The following is a 19,451-nucleotide window of genomic DNA, read 5'->3' as shown; positions in this document are numbered from 1 at the left end:
TACCCGATACCCGTACCCTACCCGCTACCCGGCTACCCGTACCCGGCCGGGTACGGGTACCCGTTTGCGACCCTGGTGCGGCCGGGTACGGGTACGGGTAGGCCGTGAGTCACCGGTGAGTCACCGTTTGTTACTCAACGTCTTGTCTCTTCTCACAATTCAAGTTCCTAGAATCAACCCACCCGCGCCTGCAACATGGCTTCATCCCAGAGGTCGCAATCAGGTACCCGATACCCGTACCCTACCCCAAACCCGGCCGGGAATGGGTACTGGTACGGGTACGGCCGGGTACGGGTACGGGTACCCGTTTGCGATCCTGGTGCGGCCGGGTACGGGTATGGGTAGCCGTGAGTCACCGATGAGTAACCGTTTGTCACTCATTTCGGGTAGGGTACGGGTACGGGTAGCGTACGGGTAAGTACCCGGCCGGGGTACAGGAACGGGTAAGGAATCAACACCCGTTTACAGACTTGGAGGTCCTGGAGAGAATTGATCCTTGAAGTGTGATCAGCGCGCAGTGTGTCCGCGCGTTTCCGCGTGTCTCTCTGTGCGCGTTTGTCCGCGTCGTGAAAGACAAAGATCCCCCCGCGGTAGCCTCAGCGGACTTCTTGGTTCTTTCGGTAAAGTCACGTAGATGGGAAGTAATAAAATAATAAAAGTAAAACATAATAAAATAATTCTCACGACGTTTCGGCTACAACGCAAGCAGCCGTCGGCTTTACCAAAAAAAACCAAGAAGATGAATCCCTGCAGTCACGAAAGCTTTTAAATCGAAACCTCAGCAGACTGTTGGGCGGGGAGGGGTGGTGCAGCGGTTAGCGCTACGCTGCGCTACGAACCCGGGGACCCGAGTTCGGTTCCACGCTCACGGCCACCAACACCGGTGACGATTATCTCTGCACCGGTCCTGGGCCTCCCCTAGGTCGACTCAGCCTCAAATGAGTAATTGATGCGGTGCGTAATAACATCGCCAGGTGAGAGGTGGTGACCCCGGATGGGTTTGCGGGTCAGAGGTGAGAGGTCGTGACCCTGGTCGGGTTTGTGGGTCAGAGGTGAGAGGTCGTGACCCTGTTCGGGTTTGAGGTGAGAGGTGGTGACCCCGGCCGGGTGTGTGGGTCAGAGGTGAGAGGTCGTGACCCCGGCCGGGTTTGTGGGTCAGAGGTGAGAGGTGGTGACCCCGGCCGAGTTTGTGGGTCAGAGGTAGAGGTCGTGACCCCGGCCGGGTTTGTGGGTCAGAGGTGAGAGGTGGTGACCCCGGCCGAGTTTGTGGGTCAGAGGTGAGAGGTCGTGACCCCGGTCGAGTTTGTGGGTCAGAGGTGAGATTTGTGTTTGTTTGCTACCAGGGGTAAGTCTGCACTGAGCTGTACATCTCGTTTTGAGAAGCTACCTGAGCCAGCACAAATGATAGCTCACACGAAGTGGGCTCATCATCATCATCGTCGTCGTCGTCGTCAGAATCACCGCGTGCCAATTTATGGTAGCTGCCCAATAACCCTTAACGCGTGATGTCGATTGTAAACGCGGAGGGGGCAGGGAGGGGGGAACCGAAACACCCAGAGGAACAAACAAAAATCCACGCGGCGACGGGGAGAGAGAGAGACACGCAAACTCCGATACACAGCAGGCGTCCTGGTCGGGATCGAACCCACGATCTCCTGCATACCAGGCGAGGTAGTTAACATCTCCTAGCCACCGTGATGATGATGAGAGAGAGAGAGACACGTAAACATCAAATACACAGCAGCAGGCATCAGGGTCAGAATCGAACCCACTACCTCCTGTATACCAGGCGACGTAGTTAACATCTCCTAGCCACCGTGATGATGAGAGAGAGACACGCAAATTCTAAATACACAGCAGCAGGCATCAGGGTGAGAATCGAACCCACGACCTCCTGTATGCCAGGCGAGGGAGTTAACATCTCCTAGCCAACGCAGGGCCCTGGTTAATCAGGCGCTCGAATGCAGACAACCAAAACGATAACGTGGTGCTTAAGTAGCCTTGGATAGAGACCCACAGACTTGCATAGAGACCCATAGACTCAGACAGAGACCCATAGAGTGGCATTGTGAGACCCACAGACTCACAGAGACCCATAGACACTCAGGGAGATACCCACAAGACTCACACGGAGACCCACAGAGATACACAGGAACCCACAGACACACACGGAGACCCATAGTCTTACATTCAGAGACCACAGACTCACATATAGAACCACAGACTGGCATAAAGACCCATAGAATAATATGGCCGGACTTGTGAATGAACCAGGCTATCATGCATAGAGACCCACAGACTCATACAGCGGCCATAGACTCACATAGAGACACATAGCCTCACACAGAGACCCAAAGGCTCACACAAAGGCTCATAGACTAACATAGAGACCTACAGACATACACAGAGACTCACAGACACACACAGAGACCCACAGACACACACAGAGACCCACAGACACACACAGAAAACCACAGACACACACACAGACCCACAGACACACACAGAGACCCACAGACACACACACACAGAGACCCACAGACACTCACAGAGACCCACAGACACACACACACAGAGACCCACAGACACGCACAGAGACCCACAGACACACACACACAGACACCCACAGACACACACAGAGACGCACATACACACACAGACTCACACAGAGACACACATACACACACAGAGACGCACAGACACACAGATCCCCACAGACACACACAGACACCCACAGACTCACACAGAGACCCACAGACACACACAGACTCACACAGAGACACACATACACACACAGAGACGCACAGACACACAGATCCCCACAGACACACACAGACACTCACAGACTCACACAGAGACCCACAGACACACACACAGACACATATAGAGAGCCACGCATGACCATTATCACACCTCTCTCTCGCTCTGTCTGTGTGTCACCCTCGTGTGGGTGCTAGCCGCATCAGCCCTGAATCAAAGAGGACAGACAGTCAATGGCGCCTAGGGGAGCTGTTGGGCGAGGCGGGCTGGGGTGAAAGCCCTGACGGTATTTTATCCGCTCTGCCATTACGCGGAGAGAGAGAGAGAGGGGATAGAGGGGAGAAATGGGGGGGAGGGAAGATAGAGGGGAAAGAGAGGGAAGAGAGAAAAAAAAATAAAAAAAAAATGAAATGATGAACGAAGCAAAGTGCCGAATACACCGATCATTTTCGTTTTTCCTCTGATCGTAAAAAAAGAGAGAGGGGAGAGAGATTTGGAGAGAAGGGGGAGGGGGGAGAGAGGTAAGAGAGAAGGGAAAGAGAGAGAGAGAGAGGGGGGTTAAAGAGAGGGAAGAGAGGGAAGAGATGAAAGAGAGATGGAGAGACCACGCCGTGAGAGAGTGAGTGAGCGAGTAAGTGAGCGAGAGAGCGAGCGAGGGAGCGAGCGAGCGAGCGAGTGAGAGAGCGAGCGAGGGAGCGAGCGAGGGAGCGAGCAGAGAGAGCGAGCGAGGGAGCGAGCGAGGGAGCGAGCGAGGGAGCGAGCGAGGGAGCGAGCGAGCGAGGCGAGCGAGCGAGCGAGCGAGAGAGCGAGCGAGAGAGCGAGCGATGGGGAGCGAGCGAGAGAGTGGGGGTTTTACATAAAGCTAAGTTTTAGAAAAAAATAACGAAATAATGAACGAAGCAAAGTGCCGACTACACCGAGCATCTTCTTGTTTCGACTGATCGTAAAAAAAAGAGAGAGAGGTTTACAGAGAGGGAAGAGCGGGACGAAATAGAACAGAGAGATGGAGAGAGAGTGAGGGGGAAGAGAGTGAGAGAAGGAGAGAGAGCGCGAACATAGGGAGGGAAGAGAGAAAAAAGAGAGAGATAGGTTGCGATAGATGTAGGGGGAAGATGGGTTTACATGAAGCAAAGCATTAAAAAAACGAAAGGATGATCGAAGCAAAGTTGCCGACTAAACCGAGTATCTTCTTGTTTCCACTGATCGTAATGCGAGGGGGAGAGCGAGGGGGGTGTTTGGTGGAAGGGGGGGGGCTCAGGTACATGCCGGTCTCTATAACAACAACAACAACAGCAACCTCCGCCGTTCACAACGATTGTTATTTTACCAGGCAAAGCCCACTGAGCTATTTTAAGCCATACGTCTCAGTGGCGTGGGTGCGTGCCGTGTATAAAATGAAATAAAAACTACGATTTTTTTCTTTATTCTTCTTGGTTCTTTCGGTAAAGTCACGTAGAAGGGAAGTAATAAAATAATACAAATAAAACATAATACAATAATTCTCACGACGTTTCGACCACAACGCAAGCAGCCGTCCTCAGGTGGAGAACAGGTCTGTCGGGGAGAGAGCGTCTGACGGTGCTTGCGTTGTGGCCGAAACGTCGTGAGAATTGTATTGTATTATGTTTTATTTGTATTATTTTATTATTTCCCTTCTACGTGACTTTACCGAAAGAACCAAGAAGATGAATCCCTGCAGTCACGAAAGCTTTAAATCGAAATTATTTTATAATGTTTTATTTTTATTATTTTATTACTTCCCTTCTACGTGACTTTACCGAAAGAACCAAGAAGATGAATCCCTGCAGTCACGAAAGCTTTCAAATCTAAGCTTGCTCATCTTGAGGCTGAGTCGACCTAGGGGGACACCCAGGAGCAGGAATCGTACTGCACCTCCCCACTCTTGCATACAAAGACAAAGATCCCACCCACCCCAGTATAGCCTTAACAGACTGCTGGGGCAAGTACTCTTAGTTCTTTCGGTAAAGTCACGTGGGTAAAAATGAAAAAAAGAATAATAAAAAATAAAATGAAAAATTAATAAAAAATAAAATAATAAAATCACGACGTTTCGGAGGCAACGCAAGTCTCCGTCATCAGGTGGGACCGTCACAGCCAGATTTGCTTCATCTTGATGCATCTTGATGCAGCAAATCTGGCTGTGACGGTCCCACCTGATGACGGAGACTTGTGTTGCCTCCGAAACGTCGTGATTTTATTATTTTATTTTTCATTAATTTTTTAATTCATTTTTTACCTACATGGTGACTTTACCGAAAAGAACTAACAGTATGAATCCTTGCAGTCACGAAAGCTTCAAATCTAGAATTTTGATTTTACTTTCATTCATTTTAAATATTTTTTTTATTTTTTACCTACATGGTGACTTTACCGAAAGAACCAACAGTATGAATCCTTGCAGTCAGGAAAGCTTCAAATCTAGAATTGCTGGGGCAAGTGCTGTTCGCGAGCCACCTATGAAGGCCGGACAGACACACCAAGCGGGGTGGGTTGTCTTCCCCCCGTGTCGATGTCTACACACTCCTGCACCGTGTGTCTATTTGAGGCTGAGTCGACCTAGAGGGTGGGGGGTGGGGGTGGGGGGTCCAGCCAGGGCCGGTTCAAGTTTAGTTCGCGTTCGCCAGTGGCGCTCATGTGACAGTGATGAAGCAATCACGAGGGGAGGGGGGAGGGGTGACGTCGTAAACCATCGAAAGCCTTAAACACCTTTTAAACTGCAGCCTTGCAACACCCGTAGGTCATCAATCGTTAGAAGAAAAATAAGAATAATTTAGAAGAATGTTGCGATGTTAATAGATACACGGGCGGATTTGGGGGCGTCCATAAATGACGTCACGCGAATTTTGACGATTTTTGACCGCGCCCCCCCCCCCCCCACTTCTCGTCACACGACGTCACAAAAAGTCAGACCCCCCCCCCCTCAAATATGACGTCACGAATCTCTCCCCCCCCCCCCAAATATGACGTCACAAATCTCTCCCCCCCCCCACCAAATATGACGTCACGAATCTCCCCCCCCCCCCCAAATATGACGTCACGAATCTCTTCCCCCCCCCAAATATGACGTCACGAATCTCTTCCCCCCCCCCCAAAATATGACGTCACGAATCTCTTCCCCCCCCCCAAATATGACGTCACGAATCTCTTCCCCCCCCAAAAAAAATATGACGTCACGAATCTCTTCCCCCCCCCAAATATGACGTCACGAATCTCTTCCCCCCCCAAAAAAAATATGACGTCACGAATCTCTCCCCCCCCCCAAATATGACGTCACGAATCTCTTCCCCCCCCCCAAATATGACGTCACGAATCTCTCCCCCCCCCCCCCAAATATGACGTCACGAATCTCTTCCCCCCCCCCCAAATATGACGTCACGAATATCTGCCCCCCCCCTCACCTCCCAAATTAAAAAAAACATGCTTCAAATCGCTTTAAACTATTGTCATCGTAGTGCGTGTTTAATGTGGCGCTGCACTCTGATGTTGTAGGAGAGAAAACATTTATTACAAAGTCTATTTAATTAAGTAGAGAACGTGTCGTCTATATTTATTTATAAAGTTGCGCATTTTGATGTGACGTCACATTTCTCAAACACCCCCCCCCCACCCCCCCTCGTCACACATCGTCACAAATGTCTGACCCCACCCCCCCCACCCTAGGTGCGTGACGTCATTTATGGACGGCCCCTTTGATGAAACGGATTACGTGGTTGTCGTCAGGTGATGCACGTCCGTGCTTCGTTCGCCTGCTCGAGAAACTGAATATTTGTCACGAACCACATCCGGGTCATGGCCCACGAGACCCCAGGTGAACAACTGCTGGTGTAGTGTATAGTGTAGTGTATAGTGTAGTGTATAGTGTAGTGTAGAGTGTATAGTGTAGTGTATAGTGTAGTGTGTAGTGTAGTGTGTAGTGTAGTGTAGAGTGTATAGTGTAGTGTATAGTGTAGTGTGTAGTGTAGTGTATAGTGTAGTGTGTAGTGTAGTGTGTAGTGTAGTGTGTAGTGTAGTGTAGAGTGTATAGTGTAGTGTATAGTGTAGTGTATAGTGTAGTGTGTAGTGTAGTGTGTAGTGTAGAGTGTATAGTGTTGTGTATAGTGTAGTGTGTAGTGTAGTGTGTAGTGTAGTGTATAGTAGTGTAATGTATAGTGTAGTGTATAGTGTAGTAGTGTATAGTGTAGTGTATAGTGTAGTAGTGTATAGTGTAGTGTATAGTGTAGTGTAGTGTATAGTGTAGTGTATGGTGTAGTGTGTAGTGTAGTGTGTAGTGTAGTGTAGAGTGTATTGTGTAGTGTATAGTGTAGTGTGTAGTGTAGTGTATAGTGTAGTGTATAGTGTAGTGTGTAGTGTAGTGTGTAGTGTAGTGTGAAGTGTAGTGTAGAGTGTATAGTGTAGTGTATAGTGTAGTGTGTAGTGTAGTGTGTAGTGTAGTGTAGAGTGTATAGTGTTGTGTATAGTGTAGTGTGTAGTGTAGTGTGTAGTGTAGTAGTGTATAGTAGTTTATAGTGTAGTGTATAGTAGTGTAATGTATAGTGTAGTGTATAGTGTAGTGTATAGTGTAGTAGTGTATAGTGTAGTGTATAGTGTAGTGTAGTGTATAGTGTAGTGTATAGTGTAGTGTGTAGTGTAGTGTGTAGTGTAGTGTAGAGTGTATTGTGTAGTGTATAGTGTAGTGTGTAGTGTAGTGTATAGTGTAGTAATGTATAGTTGTTTATAGTGTAGTGTATAGTAGTGTAATGTATAGTGTAGTGTATAGTGTAGTGTATAGTGTAGTAGTGTATAGTGTAGTGTATAGTGTAGTGTAGTGTATAGTGTAGTGTATAGTGTAGTGTATAGTAGTGTATAGTGTAGTGTGTAGTGTAGTGTATAGTGTAGTGTATAGTGTGTAGTGTAGTGTGTAGTGTATAGTGTAGTGTGTAGTGTAGTGTGTAGTGTAGTGTAGAGTGTAGAGTGTATAGTGTATAGTGTAGTATATAGTGTAGTGTATAGTAGTGTATAGTAGTTTATAGTGTAGTGTATAGTAGTGTATAGTAGTGTATAGTGTAGTGTATAGTGTGGTGTATAGTGTAGTGTATAGTAGTGTATAGTGTAGTGTATAGTGTAGTTTATAGTATATTGTATAGTGTAGTGTATAGTAGTGTATAGTGTAGTTTATAGCATAGTGTATAGTGTAGTGTATAGTGTAGTGTATAGTGTAGTGTGTAGTGTATAGTAGTGTATAGTAGTGTATAGTACTGTATAGTAGTGTATAGTGTAGTTTATAGTATAGTGTATAGTGTAGTGTATAGTGTAGTGTATAGTAGTGTATAGTGTAGTGTATAGTAGTGTATAGTGTAGTGTATAGTGTAGTGTATAGTGTAGTGTATAGTGTAGTGCGTTGTGTAGTGTATAGTGTAGTGTATAGTAGTGTATAGTGTAGTGTAGTGTATAGTGTAGTGAATAGTGTAGTTTATCGTATAGTGTACAGTGTAGTGTATAGTGTAGTGTATAGTGTAGTGTAGTGTATAGTAGTGTATAGTGTAGTGTATAGTAGTGTATAGTGTAGTGTATAGTAGTGTATAGTGTAGTGTATAGTGTGTAGTGTAGTGTGTAGTGTATAGTGTATAGTGTAGTGTGTAGTGTATAGTGTAGTGTATAGTAGTGTATAGTGTAGTGTATAGTGTAGTGTAGTGTATAGTGTAGTGTATAGTGTAGTGTATAGTAGTGTATAGTGTAGTGTGTAGTGTAGTGTATAGTGTAGTGTATAGTGTGTAGTGTAGTGTATAGTGTGTAGTGTAGTGTGTAGTGTAGTGTAGAGTGTATAGTGTATAGTGTAGTATATAGTGTAGTGTATAGTAGTGTATAGTAGTTTATAGTGTAGTGTATAGTAGTGTATAGTAGTGTATAGTGTAGTGTATAGTGTGGTGTATAGTGTAGTGTATAGTAGTGTATAGTGTAGTGTATAGTGTAGTTTATAGTATATTGTATAGTGTAGTGTATAGTAGTGTATAGTGTAGTTTATAGCATAGTGTATAGTGTAGTGTATAGTGTAGTGTATAGTGTAGTGTGTAGTGTGTAGTGTATAGTAGTGTATAGTAGTGTATAGTACTGTATAGTAGTGTATAGTGTAGTTTATAGTATAGTGTATAGTGTAGTGTATAGTGTAGTGTATAGTAGTGTATAGTGTAGTGTATAGTAGTGTATAGTGTAGTGTATAGTGTAGTGAATAGTGTAGTGTATAGTGTAGTGTATAGTGTAGTGCGTTGTGTAGTGTATAGTGTAGTGTATAATAGTGTATAGTGTAGTGTATAGTGTAGTGAATAGTGTAGTTTATCGTATAGTGTAGTGTATAGTGTAGTGTATAGTGTAGTGTAGTGTATAGTAGTGTATAGTGTAGTGTATAGTAGTGTATAGTGTAGTGTATAGTGTAGTGAATAGTGTAGTGTATAGTGTAGTGTATAGTGTAGTGCGTTGTGTAGTGTATAGTGTAGTGTATAGTAGTGTATAGTGTAGTGTATAGTGTAGTGAATAGTGTAGTTTATCGTATAGTGTATAGTGTAGTGTATAGTGTAGTGTATAGTGTAGTGTAGTGTATAGTAGTGTATAGTGTAGTGTATAGTAGTATATAGTGTAGTGTATAGTAGTTTATAGTGTTGTGTATAGTGTAGTGAATAGTGTAGTGCGTCGTGTAGTGTATAGTGTAGTATATAGTGTAGTGGAAGCTTCCTCGCGGAGCGTGTGTACCCGAAACGTCGGACGATCGCTCCAAACAACAACAGCAGCAACAACAGCAGCAACAACAACACGTGAACCCAGCACCATCTCGGCAAAAAGGACAACATCAAAACTTCATTAAAAAAATAATAATTTGTAAAGAAAAAAAAACACCACAGGCACACTCACACACACAGACACACACGCACTCACTCCCCCGGCCTTCCGTACCTGAAAATATTCCCATCGGCAGGTCATTTTCTGCTCCCAGCGAGGTGACCCCGGACGCGCTGCTGCCGCTGATGATGATGATGATGATCACCAACAGCACCGGAGCCACGCGGGATGCAGCCAGTGACGCCATGGTCGGGATTCCACTCTTCGGCAACTCTCCGGCAACTCCCCGCAACTCCCCGCAACTCCCCGCAACTCGTCGCAACTCTTCGTCAACTCCCCGCAACCCGTCGCAACTCTCGTGCAACTCTCCGGAAACTCCCCGGCAACTCCCCGCAACTCTCCGTCAACTCTCCGGCAACTGCCGGCAACTCCCCGCAACTCGTCGCAACTCTTCAGCAACTCTCCGGCAACTCTTTATCAACTCTCCGGCAACTTTCCGCAACTCTCCCCGCAAGTCGTCGCAACTCGTCGCAACTCTCCGTCAACTCTTCGTCAACTCTCCGGCAACTTTCCGCAACTCTCCGTCAACTCTCCGGCAACTCCCGGCAACTCCCCGCAACTCGTCGCAACTCTTCAGCAACTCTCCGTCAACTCTCCGGCAACTCTCCGGCAACTCCCTGCAACTTTCCGCAACTCGTCGCAACTCTCCGGCAACTTTCCGCAACTCCCCGCAACTCTCCGTCAACTCTCCGTTCCTCTGCCTTCCCTTCCGCCACTCTCAACGCTCCAGTCTCTCTCCGCCAACTCTCCGTGTTTAGCCTCCACACCTTTCAACTCCCCCAGGGTCCTCACCGCCAACTCTCCCCGCAACTCTCCCCGCAACTTCCCGCAACTCTCCGGCAACTCCCCGCAACTCGACGCAACTCCCCGCAACTCTCCGTCAACTCTTCGTCAACTCTCCGGCAACTCTTCGTCAACTCTCCGGCAACTTTCTGCAACTCTCCCCGCAACTCGTCGCAACTCGTCGCAACTCACCGCCAACTTTCCCCGCAACTCTCCCGCAACTCCTGGCAACTCTCCGGCAACTCTCCGGCAACTCTCCGTGTTTCGCTGCAACTCTCCGGCAACTATCCGTGTTTCGCTGCAACTCTCCGTTAGACTCCACACCTTTCAACTCCCCCAGGGTCCTCACCGCCAACTCTCCCCGCAACTCTCCGCAACTCTCCGGCAACTCTCCAGCAACTCTCCGTGTTTCACTGCAACTCTCCGGCAACACTCCGTGTTTCACTGCAACTCTCCGTTAGCCTCCACGCCTTTCAACTCCCCCAGGGTCCTCACCGCCAACTCTCCCCGCAACTCCCGGCAACTCTCCGGCAACTCTCCGGCAACTCTCCGTGTTTCACTGCAACTCTCCGTGTTTCACTGCAACTCTCCAGCAACTCTCCGTGTTTCACTGCAACTCTCCGGCAACTCTCCGTGTTTCGCTGCAACTCTCCGTTAGCCTCCACGTCTTTCAACTCCCCCAGGGTCCTCACCGCCAACTCTCCGTCAAATCTCCGCTCTGCTCAGGAAGGCAACGACTCTCCCCGCCTGAGCCTGAAAAAAAAATGCAAAAGGAGTGCTTTAGCTTCTCCACCCAGCCCCACCCCTCCCATTTTTTGATGCACGACGGACGGACACAATAATTCCCTGTGGGCTGGTGGAACCACGTGGTTTCTACCAGTACAAGCAGTGCTAAGACAAAGTTTTCAATCGAGCAAAGTCACCTGGGATTCTAAGAATTCGTTTTACCCTTTGTGGCAATAAAATCGTTTTGTTAGGATGTTAACACACCAAACAGAAACGCTTTTTTGTTGTTGCAAGGAATCATGTCTGCGTGCACCACTCATTCGTGTGGTGAACATGCAAAAAAAAAACACGCTCTGGTGGTATATGATGATGCACTTTTTCTAGATTTGAAGCTTTCGTGACTGCAAGGATTCATATTCTTAGTTTTTTTCGGTAAAGTCACGTAGGTAAAACATTAAAATTAATAAAAGTAAAATAAAATACTTGATACAGCTGTCGTGGCAGTGACGGTTCCACCTGAAGACGGAGGCTTGTGTTGCCTCCGACACGTCGTGACTTTTATTTTATTTTACTTTTATTAATTTTAATGTTTTACCTACGTGACTTTACCGAAAAAAACCTACGAATATGATGCATTGTCTTTGAAACCGATTGGTCCGCGCTAGAGACAGCTTTCTTCAGGACAGGGTTGGGAACGTCAGACCCGCGAAATCATTTGGGTCTGGCCCTGCCAAGGCAACCGCAGGCGGGATTCGAAATTCAACAAATCTCGGAGCAAACTTGGAAAAGCAGTTGCGAGTGTAGCAACATCATCAACAGCAGCAGCTAACATCATCACACGCCTCGCCAAAGAAAAGCAGTTCCAGCCATCGCATTAGGGGCGAGTTACAGAAACGTTTGACCAAATATAACGGGGCTGATTTTGAAGTTGATCATTTTGTACGGCCACGCGAATGATGTTACAAATATCCAAATGGCCCTTCAGCACAAAAAATTAACCCGTAAAAACAAAGTTTTTTCACTATAAATTCTTTATATGCGTGGCGGCTAGAGTCCTCTCGTCCTCTGGCTTGAGATGGCTGCCACCTATGGGTCAGATGATTGCCTGCCACCATTAAGCTATTGGTAATTAAATATAATATTTTTGTCCTAAAAAGTGTAAAATTTTGGAAAAAAATTTTCACGAACATTAATAGTCACGCACAACGAGTCTGTGTGCAAAATGTCAGCTCGATTGGATCACGGGAAGTGGGTTAAAAAACGACCGAAAGATTTGCACGGTCGTAAGCAAGCAAGCAAGCACGCAAGCAAGCAAGCGAACTTATTATAAAGGATTTAAAAAAAGACTCCTCGCCCCTGCTTCATGGCAATACAACGGTTGTGTTTAAGATGTTAAAACACGCAAACTGAAACCCTTTTGCAAGCAGTCGTGTATTGCATCAGCTACGCATACATGTGATGAAGATGGAAACAAAAACACGCTCTAGTCGTATATGATGATGCCATTGCCTTTGAAACTGATTGGTCCACCCTAGAGACAGCTTTCTTTAGGGCCGAGTCTCACCGCCAATGTTAGACCAGAGGAGGGGAGTGTGTGAGTGTGTATGGGAGTGTGTGGGTGTGTGTGGGCGTGTGGGTGTGTGTGGGTGTGTGTGTGGGTGTGTGTGTGTGGGTGTGTGTGGGTGTGTGGGTGAGTGTGTGGGTGTGTGTGGGTGAGTGTGTGAGTGTGTATGGGTGTGTGTGGGTGTGTGTGGGTGAGTGTGTGGGTGAGTGTGTGTGGGGTCTGTGTGTGTGGGTGAGGTGTATGGGTGTATGAGTGGGTGAGTGTGTGGGTGAGTGTATGTAAGTGTGTGTGAGTGTGTGTGGGTGAGTGTGGGTGGGTGAGGTGTATGGGTGTATGAGTGGGTGAGTGTGTGTGGGTGAGTGTGGGTGGGTGAGGTGTATGGGTGTATGAGTGGGTGAGTGTGTGGGTGAGTGTATGTAAGTGTGTGTGAGTGTGTGTGGGTGAGTGTGGGTGGGTGAGTGTGTGGGTGTATGTGGGAGTGTGTGTGTTTGTGTAAGTGTGTGTGAGTGTGTGTGAGTGTGTGTGGGTGAGTGTGGGTGGGTGAGTGTGTGGGTGTATGTGGGAGTGTGTGTGTTTGTGTAAGTGTGTGTGAGTGTGTGTGGGTGTGTGTGGGTGAGTGTGGGTGGGTGAGTGTGTGGGTGTATGTGGGAGTGTGTGTGTGTGTGTGTAAGTGTGTGTGAGTGTGTGTGGGTGTGTGTGGGTGAGTGTGGGTGGGTGAGTGTGTGGGTGTATGTGGGAGTGTGTGTGTTTGTGTAAGTGTGTGTGAGTGTGTGTGGGTGTGTGTGGGTGAGTGTGGGTGGGTGAGTGTGTGGGTGTATGTGGGAGTGTGTGTGTGTTTGTATAAGTGTGTGTGAGTGTGTGTGGGTGTGTGTGGGTGAGTGTGGGTGGGTGAGTGTGTGGGTGTATGTGGGAGTGTGTGTGTGTTTGTATAAGTGTGTGTGAGTGTGTGTGGGTGTGTGTGGGTGAGTGTGGGTGGGTGAGTGTGTGGGTGTATGTGGGAGTGTGTGTGTGTGTGTGTGTAAGTGTGTGTGAGTGTGTGTGGGGGGTGTGTGGGTGAGTGTGGGTGGGTGAGTGTGTGGGTGTATGTGGGAGTGTGTGTGTGGGTGTAAGTGTGTGTGAGTGTGTGTGGGTGTGTGTGGGTGAGTGTGGGTGGGTGAGTGTGTGGGTGTATGTGGGAGTGTGTGTGTTTGTGTAAGTGTGTGTGAGTGTGTGTGGGTGTGTGTGGGTGAGTGTGGGTGGGTGAGTGTGTGGGTGTATGTGGGAGTGTGTGTGTGGGTGTAAGTGTGTGTGAGTGTGTGTGGGTGTGTGTGGGTGAGTGTGGGTGGGTGAGTGTGTGGGTGTATGTGGGAGTGTGTGTGTTTGTGTAAGTGTGTGTGAGTGTGTGTGGGTGTGTGTGGGTGAGTGTGGGTGGGTGAGTGTGTGGGTGTATGTGGGAGTGTGTGTGTTTGTGTAAGTGTGTGTGAGTGTGTGTGGGTGTGTGTGGGTGAGTGTGGGTGGGTGAGTGTGTGGGTGTATGTGGGAGTGTGTGTGTGTGTGTGTAAGTGTGTGTGAGTGTGTGTGGGTGTGTGTGGGTGAGTGTGGGTGGGTGAGTGTGTGGGTGTATGTGGGAGTGTGTGTGTGGGTGTAAGTGTAAGTGTGTGTGAGTGTGTAAGTGTAAGTGTGTGTAAGTGTGTGTGAGTGTGTAAGTGTAAGTGTGTGTGGGTGTGTGGCGACGCGTCCGTTGACTCTCGTCAATCTGATTAAGTTTCATATTTAATTACGAAAAGTGTACATTTGGAGATTGCGTGTCTCTCTCTCTCATCATCATCACGGTGGGCTAGGAGATGTTAACTACCTCGCCTGGTATACTGGAGGTCGTGGTTTCGATCGCGACCCTGATGCCTGCTGCTGTGTATTTGGAGTTTGCGTGTCTCTCTCTCTCATCATCATCACGGTGGGCTAGGAGATGTTAACTACCTCGCCTGGTATACTGGAGGTCGTGGTTTCGATCGCGACCCTGATGCCTGCTGCTGTGTATTTGGAGTTTGCGTGTCTCTCTCTCATCATCATCTTCATCACGGTGGCTAGGAGATGTTAACTACCTCGCCTGGTATACAGGAGGTCGTGGGTTCGATCCCGACCCTGACGCCTGCTGTATGTTTGGAGTTTCCGTGTCTCTCTCTCCCCCCGTGTTAGCGTAGATTTTTCTCCGGGTCCTCCGGTTTTCCCACCCCTCCACATTTAGCATCAACATCACGCGTTTAAGAGTGATTTTGGCTGCTGTTATACATCTCCACGTGATGATGATGATTATTATGACAAGCCATCTTGGTCGAACTATCATTTGTGATAGCTTCTGAAAATGAAAAAAAAATCGGCATAACTCAGCGAGGCCATTGCCTAGTAACAATAAAACTAAAATAGTTGAATAGTTGAACTTGATGATGACATGGTTGGTGTCAATTGCCTTATTATTATTTTTGTATGAATCATTTCATAACTTGAAATGCTCATTAACCTAAAGTTCCCTACGTGCACAGTCCAATTAATTCATTTGTGTGGAGATATATATATTTATAACGCGTACGGAAAAAAAAACCAGGAATTGTAACACAAATTATAATTACCACTCCTAACGAAACAAGGACATTCATAAAACAACAAAAAACGCTTTCCTCACTCTCTCTCTCTCCTCTCTCTCTCTCTGTGTCTCTGTCTCTCCCTCTCTCCCCTTACTCTCTCGACAATTCTCTCCCCTTTAGTCTCTCTCTAACTCACTTCTCCAAGGAGTCGTATTTATAAATAAGCCGCGATTACGTCTCCCTCCCTCCCTCCCTCCCTCCCTCCCTCCCTCCCTCCCTCCCTCCCTCCCTCCCTCCCTCCCTCCCTCCCTCCCTCCCTCCCTCCCTCTTCATCTCTTTGTCTCAAATGTACAAGTCTCCCGTAGCCAAACGCTGCGGTGACCTCCAATGGAGGTTGACACACTGCACGTTTCCATCGGCCGTGTGGCTCAACCGAATCTCGCCAGGGGTAACAGACTTGTGCATTTCCAGCTGTGCCAGGGAGGATCTGCCCCACCAATACTTACGCTGCCAGCGGCTCAAACCCAATGTTCCGCCTTTTGGGGGACAACTTCAGGAAACTGGGGGTGACCTTCTACAACAGCAGCTTCGTGTATGGGGTGGTGCCTTACCTGGCTAACAAGCGCCATGACCTCGCCAACTTCGCCTGTGCTCAAGCGAAGATTGGCGGTGTTACAGAATGAGAAAAAATTAACCCGTAAAAACAAAGTTTTTCACTATAAATCTTTTATATGCGTGGCGGCTAGAGTCCTCTCGTCCTCTGGCTTGAGATGGCTGCCACCTATGGGTCAGATGATTGCCTGCCACCATTAAGCAATTGGTAATTAAATATAATTTATTTTTTCCTAAAAAGTGTAACATTTTGGAAAAATTTTTTCACGAAAATTAATTGTCACGCACAACGAGTCTGTGTGCAAAATGTCAGCTCGATTGGATCACGGGAAGTGGGTTAAAAAACGACCGAAAGATGTGCACGGTCGTAAGCGCGCAAGCAAGCAAGTGAACTTAATATAAAGGATTTAAAAAGATGCTGCAAGGTGACACTGACGGCTGCTCTGTGCAGCTTCCAGTGTTCAGGGGCCTGCTCAAGGCTCGGCTCCGGCTGGAGCACGCCATGTACCACACACGTGGCGGTGATGTGCAACGCGTCTTCTTCGAACGCTGGGGAGCCGGACAAGCCCCTCTCTGCAGCAGCGTGGACGGCACCCTCGTGGTGTTCACCTTCTGAAGCGCTTCCTCGTCTCCGTGGCGTGCGCGATGGCCACCACCACCACATCCACTACTACCACAACCATCACAACCACCACCAACACAACCACCACAACTACAACCGCCGCCACCACCACAACCACCACCACAACCACCACCACAACCACCACCACCACAACCACTACCACAACCACCACAACTACAACCACCACCACCACCACCCCCACCACCACCACCCCCACCACCAACGCCACCCCAACCACCACCACCCCCACCACCACCACCACCACAACCACCACCAGCCCCACCACCACCACCCCCTCCCACACCCCCCACCACCAGGCCCACCACCACCACCCCTCCCACCACCACCACCCCCACCACCCCCACACACCCCCCCACCACCACCACCCCCCACACCCCTCCGTTTCCGCATAATCGAACCGCCAATGCGAGCAAGCAGCCGCCTTAATCAAAGCGCTAATTGCAGCTTGACAAATGGTTAATTAAGCTCGGCAGAATTTTGTTTTACTTTTTCTTTTTGGGGGGGGGGGCGGGCAGGCGTGGGGGGGGGGGCAGACAAGACAAAGAACAGCCGGTTGAAGCGACGATCAAATTTCGTTTTGTTGTAAAAATGTATTTGTGGAGGTAATGTTTGATCCCTCCCGCCGCACCCACCAACCCACCCACCAATCCAGTACAAACCCACGCACCCACCAACCGACGAACCAACCAACCCACGCACCCACCAAACCACCGACCCACCCACCGACCCACCCACCAACTCACCCACCAACCCACCCACCAACCCACCAACCCACGCACCCACCAACTCACCCACCAAGCCACCAACCCACCCACCGACCCACCCACCAACCCACGCACCCACCAACCCACCCACCAACCCACCCACCAACCCACCAACCCACCCACCAAGCCACCAACCCACCCACCCACCGACCCACCCACAACCCACGCACCCACCAACCCACCCACCAACCCACCCACCAACCCACCACCAACCCACGCACCCACCAACCCACCCACCAAGACACCAACCCACCCACCAACCCACCCACCAACTCACCCACCAATCCACCCACCCACCAACTCACCCACCAACTCACCCACCCACCAACCCACCCACCCTACCACCGACCAACCAAACAACCCCACCCACCATACCACCAAGCACCCACCAACCAACCCACTCACGCGCCCATTATTAAATGTTAAATTATCTAATCTCGGGGCCACCCATTAAAATGTTGGTGTAAAAAAACCAAAATACCGGACACTTTTGAGGACCGTTTTAAAATGTCATTCTGCTCCCTAAGTTTATTTTTGTAAAAAATATTTCCTCCACCCCTCCCACCCCCCACACACACACTCACAAACACGTCCACTCACCCACTCTCTCTAAGCTTTCCCACTAAAACTCGTCCCCGCCAATTTTAAGCGGCAATTTTCTCATCAGCAATTTTCGCCGCCGATGTATTTCATCGCATTTCTTGTTGAGATGATTTTAAAAATTTTATTTTTAAGTGAATGTCTTTTTTTTCTCTCGGACTTACATTAAATTTGTTTTGTTTTTTTCGTAAAGCGCTTCGAAAAATATTAATCATGCATTTCCCCCTTCACATCAACCTCCCCCGCACTATATCCCCCCCCCCTCCACCTTACAATGAATTCCACGTGATTAATGAATCACGGGTAAATTTTGACTTTCAATTTAAAACAATTTAATTCACGGAGACGGTGATGTATTAATTGTGTTTCCACACATTTCACAAGTCGTCATCCATTATAAACACCGTTATTAATGTTCGTTCAAATGTATCTACTCAACGTCTCCCGAACCCATCCCATCCCTGACGGCTGCTGCTGTATATTTGGAGTTTGCGTGTCTCTCTCTCATCATCATCATCATCACGGTGGCTAGGAGATGTTAACTACCTCGCTTGGTATGCAGGAGGTCGTGGGTTCGATCCCGACCCTGACGCCTGCTGCTGTATATTTGGAGTTTGCGTGTCTCTCTCTCATCATCATCACGGTGGCTAGGAGATGTTAACTACCTCGCCTGGTGTGCAGGAGGTCGTGGGTTCGATCCAGACCCTGACGCCTGCTGCTGTATATTTGGAGTTTGCGTGTCTCTCTCTCATCATCATCATCACGGTGGCTAGGAGATGTTAACTACCTCGCCTGGTGTACACGAGGTCGTGGGTTCGATCCCGACCGTGACGCTTGCTGCTGTATATTTGGAGTTTTCGTGTCTCTCTCATCATCATCATCATCACGGTGGCTAGGAGATGTTAACTACCTCGCTTGGTGTACAGGAGGTCGTGGGTTCGATCCCGACCCTGAAGCCTGCTGCTGTATATTTGGAGTTTGCGTGTCTCTCTCTCCACGTGGTAGCGTATATATATTTTTGTCTTCTACGTGACTCTACCGAAAGAACCAAGAATAGAAAAAAAGAATATGAAGTTAAAGTTTAGGATTTATTTTTATTTTTTTATTTCATTTTTTTTTTATAATCTACGTAACTTTGCCGAAACAATCTCTCCCAAAAATCGATTCCACACCGCGTTCACCCCAAATCTCCACACCCCCCACCCATCCACCCACCCACCCACCCACCCACCCACCCACCCACCCACCCACCCACCCACCCACCGACCCACCCACCCACCGACCCACCCACCCACCGACCCACCCACCCACCGACCCACCCACCCACCGACCCACCCACCCACCGACCCACCCACCCACCGACCCACCCACCCACCGACCCACCCACCCACCGACCCACCCACCCACCGACCCACCCACCCACCGACCCACCCACCCACCGACCCACCCACCCACCGACCCACCCACCCACCCACCGACCCACCCACCCACCGACCCACCCACCCACCGACCCACCCACCCACCCACCGACCCACCGACCCACCCAC

General features: G+C 48.7%; 1 protein-coding gene across 1 annotated transcript in view; it reads right to left on the bottom strand.

Moving 5' to 3' along the window:
- Positions 1–19,451, bottom strand: part of LOC144952031 (uncharacterized) — a 240,750-nt gene that overhangs the window by 189,265 nt on the left and 32,034 nt on the right. Inside the window, exon 2 of the mRNA XM_078882422.1 lies at positions 9,706–11,187. Within this exon, the coding sequence (XP_078738548.1) occupies positions 9,706–9,838 (133 nt within the window). The 5' untranslated portion in view covers positions 9,839–11,187. The remainder of the gene's footprint in view (positions 1–9,705; positions 11,188–19,451) is intronic.

This window comes from Lampetra fluviatilis, chromosome 65 (assembly GCF_964198595.1).
Source record: "Lampetra fluviatilis chromosome 65, kcLamFluv1.1, whole genome shotgun sequence".
In the NCBI taxonomy this organism is placed as follows: domain Eukaryota; kingdom Metazoa; phylum Chordata; class Hyperoartia; order Petromyzontiformes; family Petromyzontidae; genus Lampetra; species Lampetra fluviatilis.
Note: the sequence above shows the minus strand (reverse complement) of the source record. Positions and strands in the feature narration are given on the sequence as shown.